Below are 14,630 nucleotides of genomic sequence, written 5' to 3' on the forward strand. Positions count from 1 at the left end.
GCTATAAAATAGGCATTTTATTCTTAATGGGAGCTCTGTGCCCTCATCCAAGGACAGAATTCAGCCCCAAGACTTAATTTCAATACTTGTGCTAATTTCAAGAAAATTCAACATTTAGAATACATTTTTCTGTTTACCTGACAATTGATTTCTTATTTGTTATTATGGTCAACAATGTCCATAACAAGAAGACATTCTTACATATGTAAAGTAACAGATCTACAGATTGAAAAAAACTGTTTTTGAGTGCCAGTTTCTTTACATGATAGCGCTCATAATTGCCAATGTCATGAACTATAAATATGAGGAAATGTGCATGATGCATTGTCAGTTAGATTCTTGAATAATATTTCTATAGTCATCTGAACCAAAAAACTGAAAATATTTCACTGCTGCTTCAAGAAAATTTAAGGCAAAAATGTTAAAATGTAGCCTCTGAGTTTGTGTGCCTCTGTTTTGCTCAACTTGAGACCCCTTGGTCCTCATTGTCAAATGTGCTTAGAACCACAACTCCAAATTAAGTAAATGAGGGCTTCAGTTCAGTATGTGGGAAATTTAGGCCAAAGATCTCTCATGTCAGATAACCAAAATCAGAGGCCACATTTCAATATTTTGGCCCAAATGTTTAGGTGAAAATATGGATAATTTTAGTAGGTAAACAGCTTTCATTTTTTTAAAAAAGAAATTTAACTGATCAACTCGTGTTAGGATTTCATGGTTTAAGGTAAAATAAATTGAAATCATAATATTTAGTGAATGTCCTTAAGTCTTATACTATAATAACTGTCCAGAGTATTTGGAAAATCACCTCATTGCCTGCCATTTCAAATTACTTTATGTAAACTCAAAGGCATAAAAACAAATAGTGATGCAATGTCATGTTGTGTGTTTTTGTGTATGCAAATGTTTGTATAGCACTAAGCCACACCGATAGTGCATAATAAATAATAGAAGGGTGGTTTATTGCAGCAAAAATACTTATGAAATTTTAATACTCCCTTACTCAACTACTGCTTGGAAGCCACCCTCAGAATAATATTACTCCAAAATCTTCATTAATTCACTGTAAAAAACTCAGCAGCTTGCATTTGACAGTTTGTATTTTCATGTAGTTTATGTTTTGGCAACTTGATTTTGGCAGGTTTTCTTTTCACACAACTAATTATCCTGTAAAGGTACATTTCAGTTCATCCGTATTTTTTAACCTTAACTACTGTTCCTGATTTTTCTGCAGCAGATGCTCTTTCTTACTGGATTGCTTTTCATATCAATAGCTTTACTTAGATTTGATGTTACACATTCCTTACACCTATGGAACACATTTCTGACCTTGTCAATTTGAATTTGAAGTCACGTAGGTGAAGATATTTGTTTTGGCCCACTCAAAGACAATTCCCACTAGTGACAAACTAGAAACAGAACTACATTGGAATTCCTCTTTTGGTCCCACTGACTTTTTTTTTCCACTGGAGCTATTTATAAATTAGGATTATTTTGGGGGGGAGGGGATGGGTTTTTGTTTAGTTGGTTGTTCAGGTCAATACAGATCAAACCTGAACTAGTAGCAATGGCATATCCCCCTTATAGTCAACTATTTCTGAGAACAACCAATCATTTCAGCATGCTCATGTGGAGATTCTTCCCACAAGACCATATTTCCTTGCATATACATGCACTCTGGGCTCCCAGTGTTCATGTCCATCTGTTATGATGGACCTTTGCCTGCTTAATCATTATGAGGTCTTGCTTAAAGGCATAAGTGTCAGGCAACAATGACTTTGCATGAGCAGCCTGCATAATATTGAAAATGGCATCTCATCAGCAGGAAGTCCTTCCTCTCTGCCAACACTGAAGAACTGGCAGCACATTTTCTTACCATATATATGAACAGATGTTAGCAAGTGTATGTACCTAAAACAGAATACCTGAACAGTGAAAGAAGGAAAAACATTGAACTCATTAATACTTGTGGCTAATTAGATCCTTTTTGAGAACAGGCAAAAAAAGTCTGCAAATATTATACTACTGACGTGAAAATTAAGATTCAGATTGCCCCAAATTAGGGTGCTAATTATTATTCTAGAGCTTCCTTCTCCAGCCTTCTCTATAATTATTCTTATTTTTCCCTTTCTTCTTTCAGCTCAGCCAGATCCTTCACCCAAGTTCCTTGACCTGATCCAGAACCTTGATCAGTTCTTCAAAATACATTTTGCATTCTACATTCTGACTCTTAACCCTCCCCCATACACACACACTCTCCATTTCACCATAAACCTATTTACTGTCATTCTCTATTCTGTTGCTCCCATGGTCCTTTTTTCTTCCACATTCCCTTTTCTCTCCCCTTATCATCTCCCTCTCTCTCTGCCAATATGACCACTGTTTAAGTTCATTAGACCGCATAATAACTGTTGGGCTATGGGAGTCTGCAGTCTTCAAATCTTGCATTCTTTGTATCTTTCCTAGGTCAAAGGTGAGCTAAAATGTATTGTATCTATCTGCCTCTAGAGAAATCGCAGGGAACAAGATTTTAAAACAGCAGTTAGCTCAGCAGAGTCTGACATACCTGCTGACACCCGGAAATGGAAAACGAAAAAACTTGGATTTTGGGTGGAGGTTGGGGGGGGGCAGTTGTTGGGTTTTGCAGGGTTTTTTTGGGGGGGGGTTATATTTTTGTTTTGTTTAAGTAACAGAATGTGCTTATCAGAGCACTCAAAGGGTATGTTTACACTGCACATGAAGCCTGGGATTTGAGTCAGGTTTGAACCCAAGCCCAGTTTACATCCACACACAAATCAATATGACTCAGGTCAGCAAGTACTCAGTATCTAGGTCTTACGACCCTGGTAGAGGGGTGGGTCAGAGCCCAAGTCCAAGTCCTGTCATTTTGCAATGTGGATGCAGGTCAAACTGCAGATCTGAGTCAGAAGGTCTGCATAATGCAGTATGGATGCATTAGCACAGTTGTGAGACCCAAGTCCAGCAATTACAAATCCAGGTTTACAATGCAGTGTGGACACTCAAGCAGGGGCTTGGAAACACCAAGTCCACAAGCCCAAGTCCCACAGACCCAGATTTAGTGTGCGGGGTAGACATATCCTACATGATCAAACAATACTGCATTTAAAATGTAGACAGAAAACCTCTTTAAAGGTTTGTATCAGTTTACAGTTTAATCAGTTGTTGTTTTTCCTGAACTGATTTGCCAAGTCCTAGAAGAGTCACCCCTAAGCTTATTGGATATATTAAAAGTTATGGGCACACAAGAAAGGTAGGTCAGCTGACTTTCAGCCACAAAAGCAGACTGACACAGCACATTGTGACCACTATGAATCAGAGTCCAAAAATTCCATTTAGGAGAAGAAATATCTATATTTGTCTTTAAATTCAAATCACTCATGGAGTTGTTCTTACGTCTGCTTCTGACTAAGGTTTTTCATGAGACTAAGAAGCCATCTCACATCTACCAATGGTGTTCTCTTAGAATCTATCATTGCTCATCATTTAGTGGCTAGAGGAAGGTCACCTGAGAATGATACAATACAAAACAGATAAGGACAGTGCCATTCTCATCAATTTAATTCATGCTGCTCCCTGCTGTCTCTCAGCCTCCTCTTGCACCCTTTCCCTCCCACCTTATTTCTGGCCTCTTTTCCTTCCTCCTCGCTTTTCTGTTTCTTTACTCCCTCTCTGACAACCCCAGTTGCAATCCCAAAAGATTGTACCTAATTGCCTGCACATTACTGCTGCTCCTTCAGAAGCACTGAAGGAAAGTGAGAAGTATCAGTTTCACTCTGCTGCCTGTGCTGGTGTTATGGAAAAAAATGTATAGGAAGCACATGTATATACTGACCAAATATCCCATTTTGGCTAGAAATTCCCCAGGTTTATCAATCCAGTGTTAGATGTTTTAAACACATATCCTGTTAAAGCCTCAGGCCACTTGTATGGAAGAAAACAAATGTTGGACTATGGAGAGCTAGTAGGAGTTCTTATCTGTCTCCACTTCCCCTCTCATGACTCAGCTACTCTGCTCTCTGCTGGAGCATTGGACCACCTAGATAGGTGACAGAGAGAAAACAAACACATCTCAGCTGACCGACTTCACACCTCAACCCCTGCAATGAGTAAAGGAGGAGGAAATTTTCCATTTCTTCCTCAGAACCCATCTTTTTGGAGATTTTTTCATGGAAAAACATCTGCATTATTAACAATATGCTCCTTGGACTGTGGAGAGGAATAGAGTGGCGGGGAAAGGGACAATCTCTATTCCCTCCTATTTTCATATCATCCCACGCACAGAGCGCTCATGCAGCAGCAGAGGATTGTTCCTGTATCCTAGATATAGTACAGCACTTCCCTATAGCACCAGCAGGAACAGCATAACTAGGAGAATTGTGCTGTCCTCATCAGTTTCCTTCTGCTCCTCTTGGTGACATCTGAGAGAAACAGAAGCACAAATTCTCTTCCACAAAATTTTTTCTAGAATACCTTTTGAGGTGACAAAAGATCATCTCTAGGGCCCTACCAAATTCACAACCAAGAAAAACACATCACGGACCATGAAATCAAACCTCCCCTGTGAAATCTAGCTATTGGAGAGAAGGGGGAGGTGCATGGGGGGCTTCTACCATTCACCGAACTCCAGCTGCTAGTCCACCAGGCTGGGAAGGGCTGGGACTTCCTCTTCACCTGCACGGCCACTCTTGGGGGGCAGATCAGACCCACCTCTGGATACCCCTGGCTGCAGGAAGCTCCACAGCTGCACTGTCTTCAGAGCCCAGCTCTGAAGGCAGCAGAGAAGTGAGGTGGGCAATCCCGTGACCTCCCCAATGGCTTTGCGACCCTCCCACCCTCCCACAGTCCCCTTTTTGGTTGGGACCCCCACAGTTACAGCACCCATGACATTTCAAATATAAACATCTGAAAACGTGAAATTGATCAATTTTAAAATCCTCTGGCTGTGAAATTGATCAAAATGGACTCTGAATTTGGTAGGGCCCTAGTCATGTGACAGCAGTTCAGAGGCAGAATGTCCTACAAGATGGGCTGCCTGTTCATATTACACTTGCAGGGCAGGGCACTGTTTTAAATTTTGTTTAATTTTTTTTTATTTTTTACCATAATCCAGCACACATGAAGACTTGACAAGTTCCATGGCTGCTGAGCCTCTCAGCTGTAGAGATGGGTGAATAATTGATTTTTTTGATTCGCTGGCAGTTACAAAAAATTGAAATACTGAAAAATTTTCACAAATCAAGAAAATCCATTTCTACTCAAATAAAACATGTTTTTGGATGCTTTCCCTTTATAACCTGTAGCCCAGAGGTAAGGGCGCTCACTAAGCTGCCTGATGTAGACAAAGGATTTGAACATTGGTCTCCCCCATTGCAGAGGTGTGCACTGGGCTATGGCATTTTCTTTCTTGTGGCTTTTTCAACCTCTCCTGTTGAAGCTGTTCATTCTATACAAGTAATTAAACAGTTATTGGAGCAGGGACATGAACTTGGGTCTCCCCTTCCCTCAAGTTTGTGGCCTAACATCGAAGCTACGGTCATTATCACTTACTCTCTCTTTCTCTTATCCAATGACTAAAGCTTAAAGGGGTGGCTGCACAACCATCTTCTTTTCTGTGGATGGTGCCTCAGTCCTGCAAAAAGAATAGCTGAAACTATTCAGCAAATAAGCGTCAAATTCGCAAACACTTTCAGTGTGCCAAAAAATGCATTTTTGGTGGATTTATTATTCACTGAAAAAAAATCACCCTGCTCTACTCAGGAGCAACAAAACTGTTTTGATCCCACCCTGCTCACCAGAGCTATGTTACTTTGACCTCAATACTGTATAGGCAAGAGGGAACAGGAAAATACAGCCCTGGCTTTCTATTTGGTTTTTACACAATCCCCTTACATTTACAAGAATACTCTAACAAGTATATTCTAACTTATGAATATAACAGGAAGAAGGAAGCTTTCCTGCAGTGCAGCTAAGAAGGTGGCAAGCAAGATATAAAATGTACCTGGATGGAGAGACCTGCAAAGAGCAGAAAGTGGAGAGATAGGCGGTTGTCCATAGTAGATCAAACAGAAGGTCTAGGACAGTGTTTCTCAATCAGGGGTTCAGGACCCCCTGGGGGACCACAAGCAGGTTTAAAGGGGGCCACCAAGCAGGGCCGGCATCAGACTTGCTGGGGCCCAAGGAAGAATGCAGAAGCCTCACCACATGGGGCTGAAGCCCAGAGGCCCAAGCCCAGTTACCCGGGACTGAAGCCAAAACCTGAGTAACTTAGCTTCATGGGGCCCCCTGTGGCATAGATCCTGGACAATTGCCATATTTGCTACCCCCTAACACTGGCCGTGGCTTTTATATGCAGAAAAAACATTCTTGTGGCACAGGAGGACCATGGAGTTTTTATAGCATGTAGGGGGATCTCAGAAAGAAAAACGGTTGAGAACCTCTGGTCTAGGAGAGCTAGGAAGCCCTCAGCTGGAGTCCAAAAGGCCCAAAATGACTGTTTGAATCAAGCAGAAAGTTGACAAATTACAAAGCTCAGAAGGGGCTGTGAAACCCTGCTCCAAGGTGAGAGAGAAGATTAAGCCTTAAGGGACAGACTGTTGGTGAACCTCCTGTTATCCCATGGTAGGAAGTGCTTGTGCTTATATTTAGTGCATGTGCCAGCCCACAAGAACAACATGGGTACGTGTGCAGTCATTGGGGAGCCAAGAAGGGACAACTGAGACTGCAGACAGGTAATCTGTTGGGCAAATTATTATTATTAATTTGTATTACAATAGCACCTAGGACCCTAGTCCTGGACCAGGACCCTATTGTGTTAGGTGCTGTACAAACACAAAACAGAAACTAAAAAGTAACCTGGTTACATTTCTCATCATATAGTGTCAATTTAAACTCCCTAATTCTGACAGTAAGTGGTATCTTTCTATGGAATACTCTTACTAAAATCGATTAATTATAAAACAAAAAATGCCCTTACACTGGCTTGTATGAGGAAGTGGAGTGAATTAGGGTGCTGCAGAATACACATGAAATCCTTGATGATTTTCCTTGCATGGCACCCTTCCTATTTAAGGAACATTTGCACAGAAAATGAACTGTCACAACCTCTCACCCCAAAAAATAGTTCTTCCACTGCCTTGTTTGTAGTTCTTGCCCAGTACTACGGATTTTTGTCCTTTGGCCCCTAATAAAGGAAGCCACTTTGAGCAACCCATTTTTATTGCAGAAAAACAAAAAGGAGGCGAGAATACCCTGAGAATACATCCGCATCTTTTTGTATGTGGAGGGGAGTACAAGTTTTGTGCTATGTCTGCTGCCTGGAAAGCAGATACTACTGTTATGATGCTACTTGATCACTCAAGAATTTTTTTTAGTTTTGGCTTACTGATTTAATTTTGTTTCCCTTTTTTTAGGTTGAAAAGGAACAGAGAGCCCAATCTACTAGTCTTGCTCCAAACCAATTCACTATGATGCTGACAATTCCCCAGTTCATCCAGAGAATAAGTACCCTCTCTCTCTGTAACATGGCAGACTGTTAAATAGATGCAGCAAAAGCAAACTAAACTCAGCACTGGAAATTTCATGGAAACAAGATTTCTTGCAAGATTTTCACTGCTTCATGCATTGGACCTGGTAGGATATACTCTGAGAATAGCCTTCCCTATAGTATATTGGCCAAATGCAGGAAGTATAGATGTATGAAAAATAATTTTTTTAAAAGTTAACCAAACTTATTCAAATCTCTGAAAGGGTTTGGGGTTTGTATGGGATGAACAATGGATGAACAAGAATGTAGCCAATTCTTATTTGTCTGAATTGAATAACCCATTCCTACTGCTTAGCTGAGTCCCTGTTATGTCATCCCTGAGCATCATACTTTCTATATTGGCATAGAGGGAGGCATGACCTCTTATTTCATGCTCATGGCATTATTCAAACATGGTAACATCTGTTATTCATTCTACTTGACTATTCCATAGCTGCATTCCAGACAAACAGTGTGGTGCTGTGCAAACAGCTTGAGTTTGGGAGTAATCATAAGGATCCCGTTCCCTTCTCTTTAATTGCAGAGTATTGTCTTGATTTGTCTTGGATTTGGATGAGGAGAGGGAAGACTGAGAGTCCTCTACATAATGATTAATGAAGGAATATTACAGGTGGCTTCAGAAAAGACAATATTTCTATCCAGATAGTATTAAGATCACAGTTGTTGCGAGGATGGAAATGTAATGTATTAGCAAACAGCAACAGAGTTGGTTTTGAGGACAATGACAGACTGTATGGTGCTGTTAATAACAGTAAAATAAAAAGGACCCTTTTGAGTAATCCAGGAAAAAAATAGATTGGCTAGTACAAATCAAAGAACTGAAATGCGCAGCAGCATAAATAACCCATCTGTGCACAGAAGATCTCAAAATGGACCTTCTGCATCTACTGTTTAGATTGTATTAAATGTTTTAGATTACTTTTCTTGGATTCACATTGCTCACCAGTTTTCAGAGGCCCTGGTACTGTGTCCCCATCAACACCTATACTTTGTTCAAAAACTGATTAAATCTTTCAACAATACTATATATTTCTTGTCTGTCTGTAGGATAAAATCTCTGCATGATACAAACAATGTCAGTGTAGCATCTATCAATGTCAGATATAGGTAGGTCACTAACCCAAATAATGTCACGCTGGGTCCAATCATAAACCTTCTGGCTCTGACTTCTCCATAGATTTATTTCACAAACAGCAATATAACAATACTTTAAGGCATATTATAACTACCATATATACACTAGAAACATATTCAGCAATGGAAGACTGATCTGGTGGTGACAAGTACACTTTTCTGTTAAGTAGATTTTGACTTTTGTTTTTAGTAGACATGGACCCAAACTGAAATCTCTTTTCCAAACAGCCTTGAGGAAGGTCAGATCTAAATTTTGCAGTTCAAACCCATCTCAAGAGTTTTAAGGCAAATTTCTGCTCTTAGGTCAATAAAACAGGATCTCCACTCCAATACCTTGCTCTTCCTACAGCCACAGTGTTCACACTGATATCAAAAGGGAGTTTTGTACATGTAGCAGGAACAGAATATTAGTCAAGATATTGTTAATAGTGAATATTCTGTTAATCAAGATTATTACTATTGCAGTAGCAGCCAAAACATGTTAGATGATACTCAGATATTCAAGAACATATTGTGCCTGCTCCAAAGAACTTACAGTCAAAGGAGACAGACAAAGAGACGAAAGGTGGGAGAAAGGGACAAACAGGGCAGTGGTAAAGAATAAGGCAGGGACCGCAAGTATGGTTTCATGATTAAGGAGGTGAATGCTACCCACAAGAGCTCAGTTCTATTCTTAACTCAGTTACAGATTTCCCATATGATGCTGGGCAAGTGACTTACACCAATATATTCTCAGGTGCTCACTAATTGCGTGTTCCTCGTTTTCTGGGTGCCCAAATTGAGACATCTGGAGCCTGATATGCCAAAGTGCTAAGTGCTGACTACTGCAATTAAGGTTAATGGAAGCTGTGGGTGCTCAGTAAGCAAAAGCTCAAAACAAATTAAAGACACCAATTTTCAATTTTACTGGAAAAATATATTAATCTGTAAACATACTTATTCTTTCTTATATGATATGAAAAAAGCAGACAGTATGCAATTCATATCCTCAGCCATACTGTACAAGCCACTTACTGTAGATAAAGCAAAAATAATGAACCAAATAACCCACACAAACTCAAATCAGTACTTGAGACTTCAAAATTATAGTAAAATTACATGCAATACATCAGTACTATACACTATATATATGCTAATGCAAGTAAATTAATATATTTTAAGAAAATTAAAACAATATACAGGTATGTATATAGCCTTTTGGATGTATATTGTCAGGTAAATTTTGAAAGGGACCTATGAATCTCAGGCAGCATTTGGAAAATAGTACAGCACACTATGTCCTGGGGATATATTCATGGTCACAAGAAAGAAATAATACACCACAGCCCTGGAGATAATGAATGAGCTCTCTCACACATGAGAATATATTATTTTATTTTACTGCTTTAATTTTCCAAAATTAAGTCTGGTGTAAATACACTAATAAACCTGGGGACACTGAAAAAGCCTGGAAACATGTTGTTATATCATGTTATTTTTTATATTCTTATTCACTTTCTGAATACTTACTGTGTTCTGGATACAAGTCCCCTTCTCAAAACTTTGGCTGCACTATTGCTATATCACTGTCAGTGGGGTTATTTTGATTTGTCATCTTTCTCTTTTGGATTTATCTTATGCAGAAAAGTGAAAGGAACAAAAATGGCCTCCCATACTAGTCACAAAAACCTCACTCCCTTGATTGAGCACTTTTATAATAAAATTCTATCAAGGTGATATCACATCCAACATGCTTATCTAGTGGCTGGTCATTTTAATCCTTCAGTTGCAATTGAAGAGATACATCTGCATTATTAGACATTCTAATTTATATTTTTAAAGAGAAGATACAAAATCAAGTCTCACACTCTTTAAGATACTTTGGATATGCTACTTTGATCAAAGCTGGAGGGATTAGAAGATGGAAAGAGGTTCTTAAAGCATGATCAGCAATCAAAAAGAAAAAATAATACTTACAGACTAATAGGTACTGCTCCATTAGCCTAAGAGAATACTACAAAATAGTTTATAATTTAAAAAAGAAAATATTTTATTATTAATAAAATACTATGTACTATTTAATAAAAGGGTAAATGTAATAAAATGAAAGCCTTCACTTTTAAAATTTTGTTTTAAATACAATTATAATTCCTTTTAAAAATATTGCTACCTGTTAAGACTACCACATTGGTAATGCAACACACTGTCATATAATGATTCATGTTCGAGACTTAGCTCAGTCCTTGAATTTTAGCCCAGCACCTCTTAGAGACCCTGATGTAGGAAGAGTCTGGCATCCTTCTCTAATAGACACTATGGCCAGCTTAGGAAAGAGATGGTCATGCATCAGGAGGTATCCTATTTCAAGCTCTCCTTCAATGGAAGGAAGATTGGCTCAATGAACATTAAGATGGGGTATTATAACCATAGAAAAATTGAGAGAGATTTTCTCAGTACTAGAGGCTCCTCTAAACCTCAAGAATGTGCAGCACTTACCATAGATACAATTTTAGGTGTGGTTGTTACATAAGGTTGTATTTATGTTAGTTAAGAGACAATAGGATGAGTAAAAAGAAAAGGAGTACCCGTGGCACCTTAGAGACTAACAAATTTATTAGAGCATAAGCTTTCGTGAGCTACAGCTCACTTCATCGGATGCATCCGATGAAGTGAGCTGTAGCTCACGAAAGCTTATGCTCTAATAAATTTGTTAGTCTCTAAGGTGCCACAAGTACTCCTTTTCTTTTTGCGAATGCAGACTAACACGGCTGCTACTCTGAAACCTGTGACATTAGGTTAGTATACACCACATTATGTGAATGCCTGACAATAATAAGAGCTGAATAGGCTTATGTTTTTCTGAGAGTTCTGTTCACTTATGCTAAGCTACATCCCACAATACCCTGCAATAGTATAGCTCAGTATTTGGCATAAGAGAGAGAGAATTCAAAAATCAAGCTATATTTGTTCTATACCTTGGTAAAAGCAGTACCTTCACGGACCAGGACCTGGAATGCTATTATCCAAAACAAGATAAGGAAAGGTACATAAAGTTAAGAGATTAGGAAGAACTGATGGACTGGATTTCATAAACACTCCTAACTGAAATGGGTAACTTTGGGGAACATCTTCTGATTAAGATGAATGTAACAACCCTGTGTGAGATAGCTTCACGGAGACTGGCATAGTATTGAACCTTTTTCCTACACTATATTATTAATGGCTTTTAGCAATGAACATGACTGATTATTTGATCTCTTGAATATATTTCATAATGAACCAAGTGTAGTCAAGCAATTGACCATACAGTTTATCAACAAGTTGGATGATCTTAACGGGAATGCACAGAACTCAAGGACAGAGTATTTTTTCCTGTTGGTCTATTTTATTTTGAACTGTGTATATTTATATTATATCTGTAGTTAGAGTTTTAGACAATAGCATTTTAAGAATCTATCTAGCCTTTATACAAGAATTGAAATACTGCTGAGGAGATGGGGCATTATCATAATACTACTATAGGGGATGCATGATTCCATTTTCTAGGCATAATTAAGAAAAAATGAGAAGTAGAATAAGTCTTTTTTAATCCCATTGTGCCTGCTGCTCTTTAGCAATGAGTTCAACTGCCAACTTCAGTACTGTGCAGCTCAGAGACAGCGAATATAATTAAGAAGTACTTGGAGCCACTCTGCACTGAACCTGTCAGCTGAAATCAGAGCAAAGGGCAGCAGGCAGAATAAGTGAAGCAAAAAAGTCTGGTTAATTACATTCAACTTCTTTCCAACCAGGGCAGGAAATATGAATTAGAATTTGGTGAGGCAGGTGGAAGGAAAGTTACAATTATATTAATTTAAAAAATACTTGTAATTTCAGCCTGTGATAGGTGACACTAAAATGACAGGGTTAAGAATTTTTTTTTTTTTTATTACTGACAAAGGGAACTGAGGTTTAAACCTGAGGCTGGAAACTCTGAGGAAGATGCAGTGCTGACGTCATCACTCAGATATTACAATCTTTCATTCAAAATACAGCAGGTATTATGCAAAGTAACATTCTTACAGTCTAAATGACTACTAACTTCCAACAACACACCTTGCCATGCCTTATTTTTTAAGTATTGGCAGTAATCACAATTATGCCAGAAAGTTAGTGATCACACAACATTGCGGACTACATATTTTATAAAGAGTATACAAAGAGTGTTTTGAAAGGGGCAAATGACCTAAGCACAGCGTACACTTTCAGCATCACATTTTCAGGTGCGTCATATTATCATCATTTTTTGGCTAATACCTTTTTTGAGAAGGAGAGGATGAAGAAGAGAGTATGCTGTCTGCAACTTTCTGAACACAATGAAAGGCTCCTCAGCTGCTTATCAATTAGAACTGTTTAAAAAAAACAACCTAAAATATATATAATTAGAAGATGCAAAAGTATCATATAGGATTTGTAGAATAAGGTCAACTTCAACAAACTCTCTTATCAGTATAAAGATGAAATAGTTCCTTACCTGTCTGAAGTTGTGTCACTTGCAATCTGGTGCTTCACTCCTGAACCATTTTTAATTGAGTCTTGTCTTGTGAGCACTTGAGATCTATTTTTGTCCAACGCTGGTGTGGATGTGTCACCTGAGGGTCCTTGGTACTGGGACTGCTCCTGCAGCTTCGCCTTTTTCTCCCGAGGTGCTTCCTCGTTCTGCAATCCTCTAATATGTTCTTGATCAGGCTGCTGCGGTGTATTTAATCCACTGTTGTAGAACCAGGCTCCTGATTTTGTGAGGATTTCTTGTTGTTTTCGGCACAAGTTACATACCCACATTACCTGTGCATAGATTTAAATGAAAAACAAATTAGTTTTGTCAAATAATACAAAGATAAAAAAGTTTTAATTAAGCATGTGTCAGTTGGGGTGCTAGTTCTGGAGGTACAAACAAGAGTATACTTCGCTTCTTTAAAATAAAGTTACCATCAAGGTATTAATAAGCATAATAAAATATGTCTTGACAAATGTGGAAAGAAAAGTTTCTTTAGTAAAATATAATGCAAGAAAGTATTTTTGCTTCCATTCTTGCTTTTGCATTTACAGTAATTGGAAAGATGGTAGATGGATTTGCAAGACATGGAAATAGAAGGGAAAAGATTATTATTAACAGATAAGGGTAACATGATAGAAGCAATAAGAGGGGGTAAAAATATAAGAAAATGGATTAAATTAAAGAAAAATCAGGGTTAGAAACTCTGGATCAGATCTTCAGCTGGTGCAGATAAACATAATTCTACTGACTTCAACTTTGATATGCTGATTTCACCAGCTTAGTATCTGGACCTCTATATTTAATTGTAGGGCTAAATGGGGGCATCTGACTTGATCTTTTAAACTGTTGTAAATTAAATTAAACTGCTGTCAATTAAATTAAATTGATTTAATAAACACAAAGGTAAAAATTCAATATTTATGGGAATGATTTTTAACAATGAAGCAGAGAGATTATTTATCGGAATGATTTTTAACAATGAAGCAGAGAGATTATTTAACTCTTGTTTTGTGTTAACTAATCATTCAAAAATTTATTGAAACTTCACAATTATGTAACTTCCCAAAGTGTAACTATTACATATTTTGTACTTAATTATTTTTATTATAATAAAATGTGCTTGTCTACAGGGTCTTGAGATTGTAATTGATTACATTAGTGCAGGTCATTTCCAGCACTAGGTAATTTGGAACTTGATTATGTAGCTAATCTTACCACAATACAAAGTAAATATATACGTCTATATGCCAGAACATGTCCAAAGTGTAAAAACAAAAGTAAAACTTTATAAAGTCATTATAATAAAACAATACATCTGTTTCAATTTGTTTTGAAACAATTAATTTATATAGTACTCATTCACTAATCTAGTCTTTTAATTCCTTCCTCTTTTCACATGTCTTAGCTTGTCTCCTT

At 38.0% G+C, this 14,630-nt stretch overlaps 1 protein-coding gene across 16 annotated transcripts in view; it reads right to left on the reverse strand.

Annotated features, from left to right (window-relative positions):
* Positions 1-14,630, reverse strand: part of RIMS2 (regulating synaptic membrane exocytosis 2) — a 786,041-nt gene that overhangs the window by 534,879 nt on the left and 236,532 nt on the right. For all 16 annotated transcript variants that reach the window (XM_043507439.1, XM_043507441.1, XM_043507440.1 and 13 more), the window contains one exon: positions 13,191-13,501. In XM_043507439.1, the coding sequence (XP_043363374.1) occupies positions 13,191-13,501 (311 nt within the window). The remainder of the gene's footprint in view (positions 1-13,190; positions 13,502-14,630) is intronic.

Source organism: Dermochelys coriacea, chromosome 2 (assembly GCF_009764565.3).
Source record: "Dermochelys coriacea isolate rDerCor1 chromosome 2, rDerCor1.pri.v4, whole genome shotgun sequence".
NCBI lineage: Eukaryota > Metazoa > Chordata > Testudines > Dermochelyidae > Dermochelys > Dermochelys coriacea.